The sequence below is a fragment of the Prosopis cineraria genome, unplaced genomic scaffold (assembly GCF_029017545.1).
Source record: "Prosopis cineraria cultivar Desert tree isolate PC_DT_omini unplaced genomic scaffold, ASM2901754v1 PC1796, whole genome shotgun sequence".
NCBI classification, from domain to species: domain Eukaryota; kingdom Viridiplantae; phylum Streptophyta; class Magnoliopsida; order Fabales; family Fabaceae; genus Prosopis; species Prosopis cineraria.
In genome coordinates this window covers 9,053-27,856 of record NW_026557121.1, presented here as the reverse complement: position 1 = coordinate 27,856, position 18,804 = coordinate 9,053, and the positions used below count along the sequence as shown (strand labels likewise).

The following is an 18,804-nucleotide window of genomic DNA, read 5'->3' as shown; positions in this document are numbered from 1 at the left end:
CTGCAAACTAAAGGATGAAATAAGATTTTCTCCATAAGAAAAATTAAACAAGCATCAAATATGTGACATTTTTCAGAATGAGAATCAACTTCTAGATAGACATTAAAATAATTCCAGTTCATATTTTGTTTGGCACTATATCAGTAGAATATTGAAACTTCAGAAAAAAGTCACTGACAGATGAACATTCAGTGAACATTTCAGGAAACAGCATTTTCAAAATTAAATTTAATTCAACGTTGGGCTAAGCCGAGAGATAGAGTGATAATTGAGAAAAATCATCATAATTATTAATTGTTTTCCATTCATATTAAAACCAGAATCATATAGACAGGAGATGATGAATTTGTCAGTTTAACATTTGAGAGGCCCAAAATTAGTTTTGCAAGGACACAAATATGGCAGGTTAACCATGATTCAGGAAAATTGTACCTTTAGAGGTTGTCCAAGATGGTTTTGTTTATTGGCCACAAATTTTTTAACTAGTGTTGATACAACTTCTTGCAGTTCCTTTTCATTCAAACGACAGGTAGCTTGAATTGGAAACATACGATGGCACCAGCTGCAGCAAAAGAGGATGTCCTCTATCAAAGCCAAAAGGAAATGTACAAACATAACTAACTGAAGGGCATTTCCTTGTATATTGCAGAAATTTCATTTCTGAACATTTTCACTAACACATTACAGTTAAAATTTCTGACCATAGGATAAAAGCTACTTTTATGCTGGCATTTTTCTGTTTGGACCTGGCTATGTTCACTTAGACATAAAACATCAGAAACCCACCCCCCTCCCAAAAAAAAAAAAAAAAAAAACAAAAGAAAAGAAAAGAAAAGGGCCAAAACCCTTAAGAAACTAGAACCCGGGGGGGGGGGGCGCTTTTCAAAAGGCCAGTCCTCTCCAAATTCCTGTCTTGCAAGATGATCCCCTCTACTTTAGTTTCGCTTGAGCTGAATTCTCCCAAAAATGAGCTTTGTTGCTCGCTATAGTATCACACACTTTCATTGCCTTTGGCTAAAAATGGATGTTTATGTGTGGAGGTATTGTATTTATTGTAAATATTATTATCTAATTATTAGGAGTTAATAGGATTTATTAGAATTATTAGTATTTATTAGCCATTTATTTTCTTGTCTCTTATTGTGTTAGCTTTGTGTATATATAGTCTTCATATTATGATCAATGGAAAATCATATTTATCCTCTCAAAAATCTCATATGGTATCAGAGTTCATTAGATCAGAACCCTAGCTAGTTTTTGTTCTGTCGTATAGCATAGTTTCAGACTAACAACTGACAGACAAAACCCTAATGGAGGATGAGAGGCGCCGTTGGATCTCACCGCCAACCAAGGAAGGACCAGAGACCTCTGATCAGTGCAACCTCGAAGTTTGGTGTCCGTCAACGACGCATGGCTGTCACACGCGCCACTCATCTAGTTTGCGTCAAAGGGAGAGTCTGAGTGCATGGCGGCGCGTGGCGAGCTGTTTCCAGCAACGACGACTTGTTCGGCAACGATAGACCATTTCCAACCTAGTCTCAGCATTTTCTTGTTATGGGTCTTCCAAGCCTTCACCTTGTTCGTTGAATGTGCATACTGTTAGAACAAATTGGACCTAAACAACACAAATACCTAGAAATTTCTAAGGAAAATAGGGCTTCTAATTCTAGAAGTGGTATGTCTTGGTCTTCTTGATCTGATTTGTACCCCTTTGCTCATAAGCTTTCAACAATGGATGATGAAACTTGCAAAACTGTCATCAAAAGTTGTTGAATCGAATGCACTATGTGTTAGTCAGATTTCACAGTCAGTCTTTGTCTTCTTGGCACAAAGAAGTAATTTTCTTCAAGCCTTAAAAGTGTCAAGGGCTCAAACAATGTGGATCATAGACTCTGGAGCATCGAATCACATGACCCATAACCACCAATTATTTTCTACATATACTCCATGTGCTGGAAATTTGAAAGTCAAAATTGCAGATGGGTCTCTTGCTCCTATTGCGGGGAAAGGGAGTATTCGTATCTCTGAATCTATCACTCTAGAATCTGTTCTTCATGTACCAAAATTAGCATGCAATTTGCTGTCTGTTAGCCAACTAACAAAGCAATCTAAATATTGTGCTAATCTGTTCCAACCCATTATGTCTTTTAGGATCTATCATTGGGTATGACAATTGGAAGTGCTAAAGAGTGAGAGGGACTCTACTTCCTTGAGAATGCTAGAGTGAGTCACCATCAAGCCACTAATGTATGTAACTCTATATCGACCTCTAAAGATACAAATATTCTGTTGTGGCACAATAGGATGGGGCATCCTAATTTTAATTATTTATCTCATTTGTTCCCAAACCTTTGCCCTACCAACCATGATGTCAAATGTGAAGTGTGTGAACTAGCAAAGCACAACTAACATCATTTCCTAGAACACCATATACACCCACCAAACCATTTGTTACCACACAGTGATCTGTGGTCCGTCTCGTATCCTAAACAGCATCAAATCAAAATGGTTCATTACCTTTATTGATGATCATACTCGTGTTTGCTGGGTGTATCTCCTAAAAGACAAATCTGAGACTGCATCCATATTTATCAATTTCTTTACCATGATAAAAACCCAATTCAACACAAATATCCAAGTTCTACATATCGACAATGGTATTGAATATTTTAACCAAGTCTTGAGTACCTTTCTTCACAAGCATGGCATTGTCCATCGAAGCACTTGTGCCCATACACCCCAACAAAACGGGATTGTAGAAAGGAAAAATAGACATATTCTTAAAGTGGTTAAGGCCCTCATGTTCACTTATAATGTCCCAAAGTTTTATTGGGGGGATGCCATCTTAACTGCAACCTACCTCAATTACCAGAACCATCACTCTCATCCGAACCCTTACCACCATCAACATCTCTTGTGCCAGTCATAGAAGATAATTCAATATCAAGGGGAGATATAAAGAGGCAAAAAGACAAAGACTTGTTGGTTTATTCTCAAAAGCATAAATCCAAGGAAGGAGAGCAACTTGTATTTGAATCACCAAAGGAGTCAAAACCAGTGGTAGCTCCTGAATCACCTCAGCAAAGTCCTAAATAGGTGAGTGTTCAATCTGATCTTGATTTACTCATTGCTCTCAGAAAACAACCTTGCTCTTGTACTTTGCACCCAATACAAAGCACATATCCTACAAGGCTCTTTCTCCAAGTTATTGTGCTTTTGTCACTAGTCTAGATCAAGTTGTTGTTCCCAACAATATTGAAGAGGCATTGGAAACACCAGAATGGAGAAATGCAGTCATGGAGGAAATGAGAGCCCTAAAAAGAAGAATGGAACATGGGAGATTGTTCAAAGGCCAAGTGGCAAGAAGTTTGTAAGCTGCAAGTGGATTTTCACCCCAAAGTACAAGACCGATGGAATTCTTGACAAGTTAAAAGCACGCTTGATAGCAAGAGGGTTTACTTAGACATATGGTATCGACTACAAAGAGACTTTTGCACCAGTGGCAAAATTAAATACCATTAGAGTTCTCTTATCTATAGCAGCTAACCTAGAATGGCCACTCCATTGGCTTGACATCAAGAATGCTTTCCTAAATGGAGAACTAAAAGAAGAAGTTTACATGACTCTACCATCAAGATTTGATAGAGGCAGAGGTGATCAAGTATGCAGATTGAAGAAATCTTTATATGGCCTAAAGCAGTCTCCTAGGGCATGGTTTGATAGATTCTCAAAAGTCCTCAAGCGAGAAGGCTATAAGCAGGGATTGTCAGACCATACAATGTTTGTTAAAATTGAGGGAGGTAAAAGGTTTATCCTTATTGTATATGTTGATGACATTATTCTTACAGGAGATTATCTTGAGGAAATCACAAGAGTAAAGGTTGTTCTGGGCAAAGAATTCAAGGTAAAAGACCTTGGTGCCTTGAAATACTTCCTTGGGATGGAAGTTGCGAGGTCAAGGAAAGGTATTTATGTATCCAGAGGAAGTATATACTTGATCTTTTGAAGGAAACAGGTATGTTAGGTTGTAGGCTAGCTGAAACCCCTATTGTGGTTTCGAAGAAAAAGAAGCCTAAGAAGAATAAGGAAAAGTTAAAAGAAGATGATTCTTATGATGAGGTTGAAGAAGAAGACAATGAGAATGAAGAGGCCACTAATAAAGAGAAATATCAGAGACTTGTTGGGAAGTTGATTTACCTTTCCCATACAAGATCGGATATTGCCTTTGCAGTAAGTATGGCTAGCCAATACATGTCTAAAACCGAAGAAGCATATGAAAGCAGTCCATAGGATCTTGAGATATTTAAAGGGTACTGTTGGTAGAGGGTTATTCTTCCAAAAACAAGAACAAAGAACCATAGAGATCTACATAGATGCAGATTGGGGAGGAACTCATCCTGATAGAAGATCAACTTCTGGTTATTGTTCCTTTGTTTGGGGGAACTTGGTTACCTGGAAGAGTCAAAAGTAAAAGGTTGTTTCTAAGAGTAGTGCTGAGTCCGAGTTAAGAGCTTTGGCCCAAGGAATAATGGAAGAGTTATGGCTGAAACGAATCCTAGAAGAGATACATGTCAAAATGGACTCACCATTAAAACTTTATTGTGACAATAAGGCAGCTATAAGCATGGCCTTAAGTCCTGTTCAACATGAGAAATCAAAACATGTGGAGGTGAATAGACATTTCATCAGAGAAAAAGTAAAAGATGGAATCATATGTTTGATTTATTTACCTACAAACCTTCCAGCTGCAGATGTTTTAACGAAGGGATTACGTAAGCCCGCATTTGAAAGTTGCATAAGCAAGCTAGACATGATTAACATTTATGATCCAACTTGAGGGGAAGCGTGGAGATATTGTATTTATTGTAAATATTATTATCTGATTATTAGGAGTTAATAGGATTTATTAGAATTATTAGTATTTATTAGCCATTTATTTGCTTATCTCCTGGCTTTTTGTATATATAGTCTTCTGTATCATACTATTATGATCAATGGAAAATCATATTTCTCCTCTCAAAAATCCCATATTATGACATCCCAAAATGGGATAGCCTTAGAGATTCTAAGAAGTGGAGGGAAGAGAATTGTTGACTAGAATAAGTACTTGAATGAAGCGAGCCAGGAATTCTTGGAACAAGGTTTTTCAACAAAGGAACTCATCTCAGAAGTAGGAATCTCATGCTAGACACCTGCTTCTCTGCTGCCAATACTAAAGGATTTCCTGTAGCAAATAGACCGAAAAACTCTTATTATTGAATCCCAGAGTATGTACACTGATTTATACATGTGAGAAGATGATCAAATCTCCAAGAAATCAGGAGATGGAATCAGGAGAGGATATTCGGGAATAGGATATCTACAAAATCCCTATTTTTACTCCTCACAGTATCCCCTTTATTAATAAATAATATTTACATTAAATATAGGTCAACCACACTCCCCCTCAAGTTGGATCATAGATGCTAATCATGTCCAATTTGCTTATACAACTATCAAATGCTGGCTTGTGTAATCCTTTGGTGAGTACATCAGCAGCTTGAAGCTTTGTTGGTATGTAGACAAGGCACACAATTCCTTCTTCAACCTTTTCCCTTATAAAATGTCTATCAATCTCCACATGTTTGGATCTTTCGTGTTGAACTGGATTTAGCGCCATACTTATGGCAGCCTTGTTGTCACAGTACAACTTCAGTGGAAGATCAGTCTTGACGTATATCTCATCTAGTACTCGCCTTACCCATAGTACCTCTGATATACCTTGGGCCAACGCCCTTAGTTCTGATTCTGCACTACTCCTTGAGACCACTCTTTGCTTTTGACTCTTCCATGAAACTAGGTTTCCCCATACACATGAGCAGTAGCCTGACGTTGATCTCTTATCCTTGTATGTTCCTCCCCAATCTGCATCTGTGTAGATTTCTATTGATCGTAGACTTTGCTTCTTGAACAATAATCCTTTACCTGGTGTCCCCTTCAAGTACCTTAGGATTCTGTATACAGCTTCCATATGCCTTTCTCTAGGGTCACACATATACTGGCTTGCCACACTTACTGCAAAAGTTATGTCTGGTCGAGTATGAGAGAGATAAATCAGTTTCCCAACTAGCTTCTGGTATCTTTCTTTTTCCACAGGCTCATTCTTCTCTCCTTCTTCTTCACAATCATTTTCCTCAGGTTCAACTTCATCTTCTTGATTTTCCATATCTTTTATTAATTTCTTCCCCTTCTTCTTCACAACAATAGGGGTCTCTACAGGTTTACATCCCAACATTCCTGTTTCAGTAAGCAAGTCGAGAACATATTTTCTTTGAGACATATAAATCCCTTTTTGTGATCTTGCAACCTCCATGCCCAGAAAGTATTTCAAGTTACCAAGATCCTTCACTTCAAATTCCTTTCCAAGAGCCTTCTTTACTCTATCTACCTCTTCCTCATAGTCACCTGTGACAATTATATCATCAACATATACAATGAGAATACACCTCTTACCACCTTCCATTTTTACAAACATTGTGTGATCAGACAATCCCTGCTTATATCCTTCATTCTTCAAGACTTCCGAGAATCTGTCAAACCAAGCCCGCGGTGATTGTTTTAGGCCATACAAGGATTTCTTAAGCTTACACACTTGATTGTTCTTTCCCGCCTCAAAACCTGGAGGTAGTGTCATGAAGACTTCTTCCTTAAGGTCACCATTTAGGAAGGCGTTTTTAATATCTAGCTGCTGGAGAGGCCAATCCAGATTTACAGCCACAGAGATTAGGATTCTGATAGTATTAAGCTTGGCTACAGGGGCAAAAGTTTCTTTGTAGTCCAAGCCATATGTTTGGGTGAACCCTTTTGCCACTAACCGTGCCTTTAATCTGTCCAACTTACCAGCAGCATCATATTTTGGGGTGAACACCCACTTGCAGCCCACAACCCTCTTCCCTTTTGGTAGCTCTACAACTTCCCATGTGCCATTTTTTGTTAAAGCATTCATCTCCTCTATCACAGCATTCTTCCAATCTGGTATGCTAAGGGCCTCATATACATCATTGGGAATCTTCACTTTATCAAGGTTAGTTACAAAAGTGCGGAATTGTGAGGATAGAGTCTGATAGCTCACAAACCTTTGGATGGGGTGCTGTGTACAAGTTCTGGGTTGTTTTCTGAGGGCTATCGGTAAGTCTGTCTCCGCTTTCCCAGCTTCAGGAGCCTCTTGTGGTTCGAATTCTGGTTGTGCTTCAGGTATAACAGTCTCCCTTTCTCGCCATTTCTTCCTAGAGTAGACTATGGGTGTCTTTTCCAGTGCATTTCCAGCAATTTCAGTGCAATCTGAAAGACTTTTTACTTCAGTTTCTGGCCTAGGAGATTGGACCCTGAATTCGGTGGACTGTGGGTTTAAGAGTTCAGACTCTATTTGAGAGTTTGTTGGTGCAAGAATGAAGGGATCAGAATCATGAATGGTGGTGATTTCTTTACCCCTTTGCCTCTCACTTTCACTTTCCAAAAACTGAAAGTCACTCCCCCTCTCCCCCTGACTTGAAGTGTTTGGGTAAAAGGACTCATGCTCAACAAAGCTAACGTCTCGGCTTATGTAAAGTTTCTTGGTATGAGGATCAAAGCATTTATACCCTTTTTGTGTAGAGGAATAACCAAGAAAGATACATTTGATGGCTTTAGGGTCCAGCTTTTGGGAGTGATGGGAGTGAACATAAGTGGAACAACCAAAAATTTTAAGTGGTAGGTTGGTGTCAAGATGAGTAATGGAGTGAGATTCTTTTAATTTCTCAAGAGGTGTGGTAAATGAGAGGACACGACTTGGCATGCGGTTGATTAAATATGTAGCGGTAAGAATTGCATCTCCCCAGAAATATTTGGGAACGTTATAAGTGAAGAGCAAGGCACGTGCAACTTCTAAGAGGTGTTTGTTTTTCCGTTCCGCAATACCATTTTGTTGGGGAGTGTTAGGACAGGTACTTTTATGGACAATTCCATGTTCTGTGAGGAACATATCCATGGTTTTATTAAAGTATTCAGTGCCATTGTCAGTATGGAGGACTTGGATTGTGGTGTCAAACTGGTTTTTTACCATTGTATAAAATTGAGAAAAGACAGAGGGCACAGCAGATTTATCTTGTAATAGGTAGACCCAACACATTCTAGTATGGTCATCAATAAATGTAATGAACCATTTAGTATTTGTACGATTAGCAATACGAGTAGGACCCCATAAGTCACTATGAATAATGGAAAAAGGACGGGTAGATTTATATTCAACAGGTTTGAACACAGATCTGTGATGTTTAGCAAGTTCACACTCAGCACAGTGAAATGAAGAAATTTTATTAACTTGAAATTCAGGAAACAAACGACATAAGTATTGAAAATTTGGATGACCCATTCTCCTATGCCATAACATAAGATCATTAAAGTCTTTATTTGCAATGTGACACTGGATTCGAGACCAAAGACTACTCACGGTTGATTCATCGAGATAGTAGAGACCGTTATGCTCCTTAGCACTGCCAATCATCTTCCCCGATAAGAGGTCCTGAAAAATACAATGAGTAGAACAGAAATGAGCCCAGCAATTTGCCTCTTTAGTCAACTTACTTATAGACAATAAGTTACAAGCCAAGTAAGGTACATGTAAAACATGATTCAGTCTCATGACTTTAGAAATAACCACACTTCCTGTTCCTGCTATTGACGAGGAAGATCCATTAGCTGTACTTACTGTTTCATTCCCAGCGCTAGGAATATAGGTATTGAATAGTTTAACATTTGAGGTCATATGATCAGTTGCCCCAGTATCAACAATCCATTTGGGGTTACTATTAGAAGTAAGTAAGGCACATTTACCTTTGTGAGCCACAGATGCAGTAGGATTCAGTTTCTGGTTTTTCTCATTCTTCTGCAACACACTAAGCATCTCAAGTAGCTTACCTAGTTGCTCCTTATCAATTTCAGGTATTGAGTCTGGTTTATCTGGCGGTACATCATGAGAAGTTTGATAACTTCGTTGCTTGCCCTTTTTCGGCTTCCAATCGGCTGGCTTTCCATGTATATCCCAACAAGTGTCACGGGTATGCCCAATCTTCTTGCAATGTTCACAAGTGACCTTCCCCTTTTGGTTCTTATGATTTGAATCACTGTCCTTGCTCACAAGTGCAGCAGTGTCCAAGGAAGAAGTCGGTGCAGAAATAGCTCCAGGAGTCATTACCTTGCGTCTTGAAGCCTCTCGACGTACCTCTGAGAATACTTCTCTAGTGGATGGAAGTGGCATACGGCTCAGAACGCGCCCCCGTACATCATCTAGAGATTGATTCAGTCCTGCAAGAAACTGAAACACCCGTTCATTCTCGACTTGCTCCTTATAACGGATTGCATCATTACTGCTAGACCATTCCACTTCTGTCATCAAGTCTAATTCCTGCCAGATGGTATTCAGCTCCAGCCAGAAAGCCGTGACATCACGTTCTCCCTGCTGCAGTGACCATGCTTTTGTTTTAAGCTCATATATTCGCGCCAAATCCTTCCCATCAGAGTATGAATCTCGCACAGCTTTCCAGATTTCATGAGCTGATGGAAGAAATATGAAGCTCTGTTGAATTTCCGGAATCATGGCATTGATCAGCCACGATGATACCAACGAATTTTCGGTATGCCATCGCTGTAGCTCCTGCGTTCTGGACTCTTCTGGAATTTTTGATGAGCCATCGAGGTAACCCATCTTCCCTCGGCCTCCAATCGCAAGTCACATAGCCTGTGCCCATACCCGATAATTCGAGCCATTGAGTTTCATGGTAACCACGAGCACCGATGATCCGTCATGACCAGTGATCGACCCGAGGGGACTACCGGCCTTATCTGGATCGATTTGCGAGGACCCATCACTCTTCGACATTGGAGAAGTGTGAATCGGGTGCAATTCTTGTGTCTCGTCTTCGGTGCTTTCTGTCTCAGAGTTTTCGGCGTCGATATCTGCTAGTTGCTCTGATACCATGTAGCAAATAGACCGAAAAACTCTTATTATTGAATCCCAGAGTATGTACACTGATTTATACATGTGAGAAGATGATCAAATCTCCAAGAAATCAGGAGATGGAATCAGGAGAGGATATTCGGGAATAGGATATCTACAAAATCCCTATTTTTACTCCTCACAGTATCCCCTTTATTAATAAATAATATTTACATTAAATATAGGTCAACCACATTTCCGCTACTGACTAAAGATGAGAATAACAATGACAACCACTAAAAAGGAGGGGAGGCCTTGGTTGTGATCACTGTCACCGTTTTGAAAATGCCCAAGAGAAAAGTTGGAAACTACATGGGACACCAATAATTGGAAGCCAACAAGAAATATTGAATCATGGTTGGATTTGATCTAAAGTGGAGACAAATAAACAGGCTGAAACATCAAACACAGGACAAGCACCCCAGGAGTTGCACACCTTTGTCCAAGGGCTTGCCTAAGTAATACCAGCTCAAAGGAACCCTGCCAAAATCACATTGAAATATTTCACCTATGTCTTGAATGTCATGCATGGTCAACTAAGCTGGAACCAAACATGCCCTCAACAACACTGAGACATATGACAACAAACCCTTTTTCATCCACAAATAAATTGCAGACATTTAGGAAAAGGTACGCCAAGAAGTTGCAACCTAGCTACTGTCATTCACTTACAAGAACAACTAGCATACAAAAAAAGTTGATTCAACTGGAAAGGATCAGTCCCATAGCCACTAGGTTGTGAGTTCAAGTTCTGTAACTAATGTACAGACCTTGTTTGTAAATATCCCTACAAGCACTTTTTAAGCCATCAAGCATACCCTCCTTCAGTGAGCTACCAAGACCCAACTCATCAAACTTCTCCCTTACCAAAATAAAGAATTTAACAAATACAACTTAAATTGTTCACTTCACTTACTTTGGTGAACTTACACTACCAGACCCCAAAGATTGAATGATATTTGACACAATGTCAACAGTGTCAACCAAAGCATTCCTTGGGAAGGTAAAAAGAAGTAACCCACTCCTTGTCAGCTTAACTAATGAAAGATCAAAAGCTCCACTAGTGCTTGTCTCTGCTTGTGTAGGAGTTGAGTGAGTTTCGTCTGAAAGTTTACCTGTCATCACTTAGCTCAAGACTGTTCAATAAACCTAAAACTCAGTCATAACTCTTAACTCCAATAAGGGAATAAACGAAGGGGGAGAAAAAACAGTACCTTCCGCAGATTTAACAATGACAGAGTCAGTTGCTTCCAAGTCTAAACATTCTCTGCCAATATCTTCAGCGCACATCCTCCTTCTCTTCACAGTGCTATTTTTCTCATGGCTGTCCGAACCATTATAACCTCCATTTTTAAAGGGATCAACATACTGTAACAAAATTACATCCCAAAGTGTACGAGGAGAAAAATAAACAAGAAAAAAAAAATAAAGCTAAATCAATGTACTTGTAAATCATCTTCTGTTGTGTAAAGCATGAACATAGCCACAATGATATGAGAAGAGAACTTACACAGTGTGACAGTTGATAGCACTGTATAATCCGTTTACAATCACATAGGCCCAAATGTGGAAAAGTGGCTTTCTAAAAAATCATTTAAATATCATTAAAATTTGCTGGCATTAAAGTGGTTATTCCATCAAAAGTTAGTTTCAACTTCCCAGAATGAGAATAATAAATTACAAATTAATATTTTTACAGAACAATTACTCTCCAGAAAGGACTAATGACACCTTGAAGAGTGCTTAGTTTGTCATAACAAATGGTTATTCAAAGGCAAACTTAGAAAATAAATCGATAAAAAACTCCACATCCAGAAATTGTTTATTTTTTTCAGCATGAACATCTAGCAAATGCTTATCCACCTCAACTTCTGATTTAATTGCGAGTCATGTTTAGGCATGCCATCCCAAAACAACATGCGAAATTACTCTTCACTTTCAAGATCATCTTTTCAATCAAACTTTCCAACGCAGTTATGCATTTTACCATGTCAATGCTACAAACAGCTTTATGAAATACAAGAGCAAATTTATCCTATCCCTTAAACGGTTGGTTGAGTTGTAAATTAGAAGATGAATGTTAGAAGGAAAGGAACTAGATAATTAGGAAACTGTATGGTTGAAATTTTCTTAATCCTGACTATGCTAATAATCAACATATAGTTGGACATGAAAGACATCTAGTGATCAAAAGGCATTGTTCTCTAAATAGACAAATATCTGATGGGCCCACAAAACATATCAGAGCCCACAAAACATATCAGAGAAGAAAAGGTTGGTTGAGTTGTAAATCAGAAGATGAATGTTAGAAGGAAAGGAACTAGATAATTAGGAAACTGTATGGATGAATTTTTCTCAATCCTGAATATGCTAATAATCATCATATAGTTGGACATGAAAGACATCTTTTGATTATAAGGAATCGTTCTCTAAATAGACATACATCTGATGGGCCCACCAAACATATCAGAGAAGAAAAGGGCAACACATTTTAGCAAAGAGAAGGAGAAAAGGACAAGGGAATTATAAGTAATTCTGATGAGGGAATATGGGGCAATATAGGAAGGGGAGAGAAAAGTAGGAGGAAGGTGAGTTTAATAGTACTTTTGATCACTATCTCTGAGCTGTGACTGCTAATAGTAATTCCCTGAGCTTATTCCTCTCACCTTACACTGGACAGAAGATAATCTCAGTCTTTCAAACATTAATAATCCGAAATGCAGCTGAGTTCCATCAACATCTATCTCACCTATTTGCTTTTCTAAAGTATACAAATCAAGTCCAATGAATAAAGTAGAGCAGCAAGCCCAGGAAATCTTTTTTTCGTTTTACAGGTTGAATCTAGGTTTAGAATATTCATTACCATTAAGAAAAACTTTTCTTCAACTGTAAATGTTTTATAACGAAGTAAATTTGGAAACATGTTAAAAGGGTAATGAAGGATACCTTTCCAAGGATAGACAACACTTCCTTAGTAGCACTTTTCTCCCTCCCTGTAGAGAAAACAATATTGACCATTCAAACAACATAAGCATAAATAAAACCTAAATTCAAATCATATTTCAAAAGGAATCAAGTAAGAGTTATTTATTGTGCCATAGATTTCATTTCAATCACATTTCCCCATCCAAAGACTAGGTAAATGAGAACCAAGACAAGAATATTTTGCACGTTGCAAGTTTATTGAGATTAAATACCAATTATTAAAGTCATAGGGTATTTCCTAGTTCATAAATAAGATGACAATAACTAAATAGTCTGCAGTCCCTCTCATGGATATAGGATAAGCGTTTTTTAGCAGGAAATGCAGATTTGCACGGTGAAAATCACTATGCGAAAAGTAACCCAGAATTGAGAAACAAGTTGTTGATGTGTCTCTGCATGATAGCTGTATGGTGTTCGAAATTGAGCTGAGTAGAAGAAAGGGACAGATGGGGCAGTAACTGATAGTACAAGTGACAAGAAAGCCACAATGAGAATGCTGGAGAATTGAAGACGGAGCAGCATAGTCAAAGCGAGGGAGGCTTATCACAGCTGAGTGTTGCTCCCAAGGGGCCATGCTCTTATCAGCCTCAATTTTCTGTATCTGGTTCTCTTCGCATTCCTTAGTGACTGTTCCTCCCTCTTCTGCCATCCCAAACTATAGGAATGCAACAGGTTCACACATACTCTGTGCACTGCATTAGGGGAGACCAAGGTATTAAAAAACAGGACCAGTCATTAAACTGGTTAGGATATTGGATCAAAGCAAAATAGTTGAATCGTAGTTAAACCATCAACTTGGCTACTATTTAATTAACATATTTTAAATAATAGATTAAAAGGCAAAAATACCCATGAACTTCTCCTCGAGGACATCCAACATCATTAAGTGAATGAGGGTGCAAAAGTACCCCTAATGTTAATGGTGTGGGTACAAAAGTGCCAAAGCCATTAAGTTTGACTAATGTTTGTTAACATTGACAGTTAATAAAAATGAAGCACATATAAAGTGCAAAAATATTCATAAACTTTTTATCTAGGTGCAAAAGTACCCAAATTATAAAATATTATTTATTTTATTTTTTCTTTGTTAGTCAATTTCAATTTTATCTAATTTTACTTTTATTTTATTAATAATAAAAAAGAATTTGAGTACTTGGGTTAAAGTCATTCTGGTTTGAGCTTGGCTTGGATTAATAGGCCAACCTTCCCTAATCCATTAAGTTCTATTCTTAGAACTTCATAGTCAACATCAAGTTATTTAAACAGATTGGGAAAGGTTAGATTTAATAATTTGAGTGAAGCCCGACATGCCAACCTAAATAAGCTTGAAAAATCTTAGTACTAGTTTGGAAGTTTAGAAAAATTTCTTTATTTGGTGCTTATTCAAGCTGCCCAAATAAATCCTAATAAATCTGAGCCAAGTCCAAATCTGAATAGGCTTAGTTTGAAGACTCAAATTTATTTTTTATAATTAATAAAATAAAGTTAAAATTGACTAGAAAAGACAATATAAAATAAAATAATATTTTATAATTTGGATATTTTTGCACCTAGATAAAAAGTTTATGAGTATTTGTGCACCTCATATTTGCTTCTTTTTTTCTTAACGGTCAACGTTAACAAATATCAGTCAAACTTAATGGTTTGAGCACTTTTACACCCACATCATTAACGCTAGGGGTACTTTTGCACCTTTTTTCACTTAATGATACTAGGTGCTCCTGAAGAAAAAGTTCATGGGTATTTTTGCCCTTTTAACTTAAATAATTTATATAAAAATAGAAAAGATAATCATCTAATCATTAAAGTAACATTTAAATCCTAAAGAAAAGTAATATCCATCCAGAATAAACTAATAACAACATTATCATCTCATAGAAAAAGGATGAAAATCTGATATGTGCATCATTTGAAGCTTCAAAAATGGTATTGCAATTGAAAGCAGGCATAGAACAAGCCACAAAAAGAATAAGCAACACATAATCAGCTATGCTTTTTTCCCCTTGATATCTAGATAGGACAATCAGGACATCATGGTTGGCTATGTATCATCACTTTCAGTTTCTCAAGAAATTCCGCAGGCAAACTGATAACTGAAAGTTCAAATGCATCATTCTCCCTTCTTTCTAAACGGGAGAACAGCTAGGAATCATAACATCAAGGTTGAATATGGAACAGCCATAGTTATTTGTTATCAATTGAATCCCTGATCAATAATAAATACAAGAAACAGAGTACCAGCAGCTCAAACTGCAAACACAAGAACGCTTAATTCAGTTCACAATAAATTTCAAACAGCGCACCAACTTTCTTTTTCACATGATGCAATGCAAATGGAGTTTGTTTGAATAAAACAGCGACGAAGGAACAGAGAAAGAGAAACCAACCTCCTAGAGAAGTTGTTACAGATGCAACCAGAGTTTGTATGACGCAATGCGCAAAGACTAACTGTTTCTATTTTGCACAAGACCCTGGAGAACTGTGAATGGAGAAGTGTGACAGAAGCAGGAGATGCCAATGTTGAAGGCAACAATGAGGAAGGAAAGAGAAGGCTAGAGACAGCAGTGATTGGAACTACAGTGCAAAGAGGTTCAGCGTGTTGATGGATTTCAAAGAGGAGACCAAAGATGCAGATGATTAAGGAACTATGATTAGTTCCACACATGGAAAAGGAAGGGCTGTAAGAAAGGTAAACTGAGATCTGGAACTAGAAGAAGCTAGAGAGGGGTCTACTCTTACTGAAACTGCAATTTCAGTTACATGAAACCTGTGGCTTTACATTTAACCCCCATACATAATTTAAAAAAAAAAATTGCGACTTTAGTTGAATTTGGAGAGGGAGGGTGAATTATAACGTAAGAAATTCACAATGTAAACTTATAAAAGCTTCTTAATAAATGACTAATAAAAATATATAATTATATATTACATAGTTTTGGGTGCTAGCTAGGAGAATTACATTGAAAAAAAAATGTAATGTAACGTAATGACTAGTAGATAAAAAAGAAAGAAAAGTGAATATATTTGTTTGGTTAAACATAAGATCATGATCCCAAAGATAAAATTGCCCCTTCTGAAAATAAAGAAAGTGCGTACTCCAATTGCATATGCAGAAGCATACTTATAATCGAAACACACAAAAATGCTGAAGCATTCGAAATTATCTCCATATGCAGAACAATGTCTAGCAACCATATGCAGAAGCATATTTATAATCAAAACATAAGCAGAAGCATGCGAAAATGGGAATGAAATCACAAGCACAAGTTTATAAACCAAGAAGCAACATAAAGCTACCGAAGCATTTTGTATTCCATATATGTATATGAAAAACTAGAACGACAATGGAAACGGAATCACAAGCACGAGCTGAAAGAGCAATAAGCATATTCAATCGACACACGAAAAGAACGGTTTCAAGCAGTTAGAGCAAGCAGAAAGATATAGGAAGAACAAATACAAGGAGAAAGTATCAGAAGCAGAAACGATTTCTCCTGGTACGGGATGAGCTTACCGGTGGCTGCACCTCGCAAGATGACTTCGCTTCTTCTGCTGGGGATGGTTTTGGGCGATAGGTTTGGAATTAGCTGTGAACTGTCAAGCTACTCAGCAGTTATTTTTTTGGGATACCGATAATAATGGGAGGAGATCCCCTCCTCATTCCTTCCCTCTCAGATTCAATTATTTTATGAAACAATCATCATAATATTATATTAAAAAATAAATAAATAATTTTAAATTGTTAAAATTTAATCTGCATAGTTTATAACTGTAATAAAATAAATAAAAAAAATTAAGTCATAAAAAAAATTAATACCAAAATGCAATTGTAAACTTTACAGGTTACATTTTAACAATTTAAATTTATTTTTAATTTTATATGATAATATGATAATTATTTTATGAAACAACCATTCATTTTGTTGTTTAAGGGTGAAGATTGTAATATCCTAGATTTGAATTTTGAATTTTTAAGTGTTAAGAAGGGTAAATTTGTCAAATTAAGATATTTATGAATTTATGATATTTTTGGGATATTAATAAGGTTTTTAGACCTTTGCACAGCTTTAAAAATAAGTTAGGATGGTATTCAATTTAACCAGACTTAAGAGGGTGGCCAAAAATGGTATATGGCCTTGTTGTGCCATGTGCTGCAGCGCATGACTCATTTTAGAAATAAATTAGATGCAAAATACATCTAATTTCAGAAGAAGAAGGTGAGGAAACATAAGAGAGGAGATGAAGGGAGAGCTCGTTAGTGCTAGGGTATCATTTTAGGAGCAATGTGGGAACATTTTGAGCAAGGTTTAGCTTTAGGTAAGCTTCCTATACCTCTCTCTCTCCCTTTATGCAAAATTTCTGTGGTTTTAAATATTGTTGGGGTTTGATTTCATTTTCTTGAGTTGTAATTGAACCTATTAGCTTAATTAAGGTCTTAAAGAGTTAAATCAAACTTCTAAACTTAGGTTTAAGATTTTTGTAGTGGTTTGAGATTTTTTGGCAGGATTTAGACGAACTCTAAGTCAAATTTCAGCTATTGGGAGCAATATAGATAGAGATATGTATTTGTTTAAGTGTTTGGTTGCAAAAGAAAATTAATGGAGTTTATTAAAAGTGTTGATGATATTAAAGGGAGATTTTTGGTATGGTGGATAACCAAAATTAGGCTAAAAAGGGTTTAATTAGAATTGTAATTATTGATTAATGTTTAATCTACATTTAATTTTGTAGATTAAATATTAATCGTGTTCCATTATGCAAGTGGACACTTGTGGAGCTTGTATTTCACCATGATAACCATTTTAGTGATAAAATAGTTTAAGTAACCTAATTATTTAAACTTATTATTTGTGTGTTTCAATGGTTGTATGGAATTGCGAAAATTACTTCATATTTATTTTGAACTAGTATACTAAAAATATAAAATGATTGGAATTTAGAAACCCTATGTTAAGTGGAATGTGCTCATATGTTTGCATATATGGATTTTTTGAAATATTTCATGTTAAATCCTATGTATATGTGTATATACTTGCCAAAATGTATGATTCATTATGAAAATGATTGTTCATGAATAGATTACATGTGTATAGCTATGTGTGGAAATGTTTGAGCATAATGTTTGGACATGATCATTGTGAAAGGGTAGGAGTTCACCCTAATGTTATTAGTAGATATTGTATGAAATCTATATGGTATACTAGCACCATGAAAGCCTTGATGTTTAGTCTTATTCTTGTTTGAAAGTCCCAGTACTATTTAAGATAAATCAGGCATATGGCACCTCTGGCATTCAAGGAAAGGGGGGGGAATATGTGGTTCATAATGGATGAAGGCACCTTAGGTTAGGGCTGCCTCCTATGATTGATGAGCTTGAGCCAATCCTGTCACATTGACTTGGTTCTATCAAATTGTTAGCCCATAAATTTAATCAAAAGAAATAAGAAGGGTATAAGGCAATGTGTTGATCATGCATATCATTATTTTATAGCCATATGTGTATGTAAACTTAATATCTAACTTGCAGTTTTATTACCACTTCACATGCTCACTAACTATTCTCATACACGAATAGTTTATTTAGATTATTTAGTTACTGAATCCTCAACTCATCCTATGATTACATTTTATAGGAAAAGACTCTGATAGGAGTAAAGGGAAGGCAGTTGCTATTGAGAGTTGAGTTTGCATGGTGCCCTCTTACTCTTTTTTGCAATTGCAATGAATTTGTATTGAATATACCAACTTAGGAACATACGTTATTTTGTTACAGTTGCATAATATTATGTAATTGTGGGTATCTCGGC

At 36.8% G+C, this 18,804-nt stretch overlaps 1 protein-coding gene across 1 annotated transcript; it reads right to left on the bottom strand.

Moving 5' to 3' along the window:
- Window positions 1–417: 417 nt before the first annotated feature.
- Window positions 418–16,647, bottom strand: LOC129300892 (uncharacterized). The gene is made up of 7 exons (XM_054939492.1): window positions 16,512–16,647; window positions 13,457–13,689; window positions 12,959–13,005; window positions 11,523–11,594; window positions 11,227–11,380; window positions 10,929–11,136; window positions 418–562 (listed from the first exon to the last, which is right to left on the bottom strand). Exons 2-7 carry the CDS (start codon window positions 13,644–13,646, stop codon window positions 418–420), a joined length of 816 nt encoding a protein of 271 aa, XP_054795467.1. The 5' UTR covers window positions 13,647–13,689; window positions 16,512–16,647.
- Between the last annotated feature and the right edge of the window lie 2,157 nt (window positions 16,648–18,804).

Excerpts from the sequence above, each read along its gene's own strand:
- LOC129300892 (XM_054939492.1), bottom strand. The coding sequence starts at position 13,646 with ATGGCAGAAGAGGGAGGAACAGTCACTAAGGAATGCGAAGAGAACCAG. Across the intron at positions 11,381-11,522 it reads GCTATCAACTGTCACACTGT|TATGTTGATCCCTTTAAAAA; the intron begins GTAAGTTCTCTT and ends ATTTTGTTACAG. Across the intron at positions 11,137-11,226 it reads CATTGTTAAATCTGCGGAAG|TGATGACAGGTAAACTTTCA; the intron begins GTACTGTTTTTT and ends TCTTGAGCTAAG.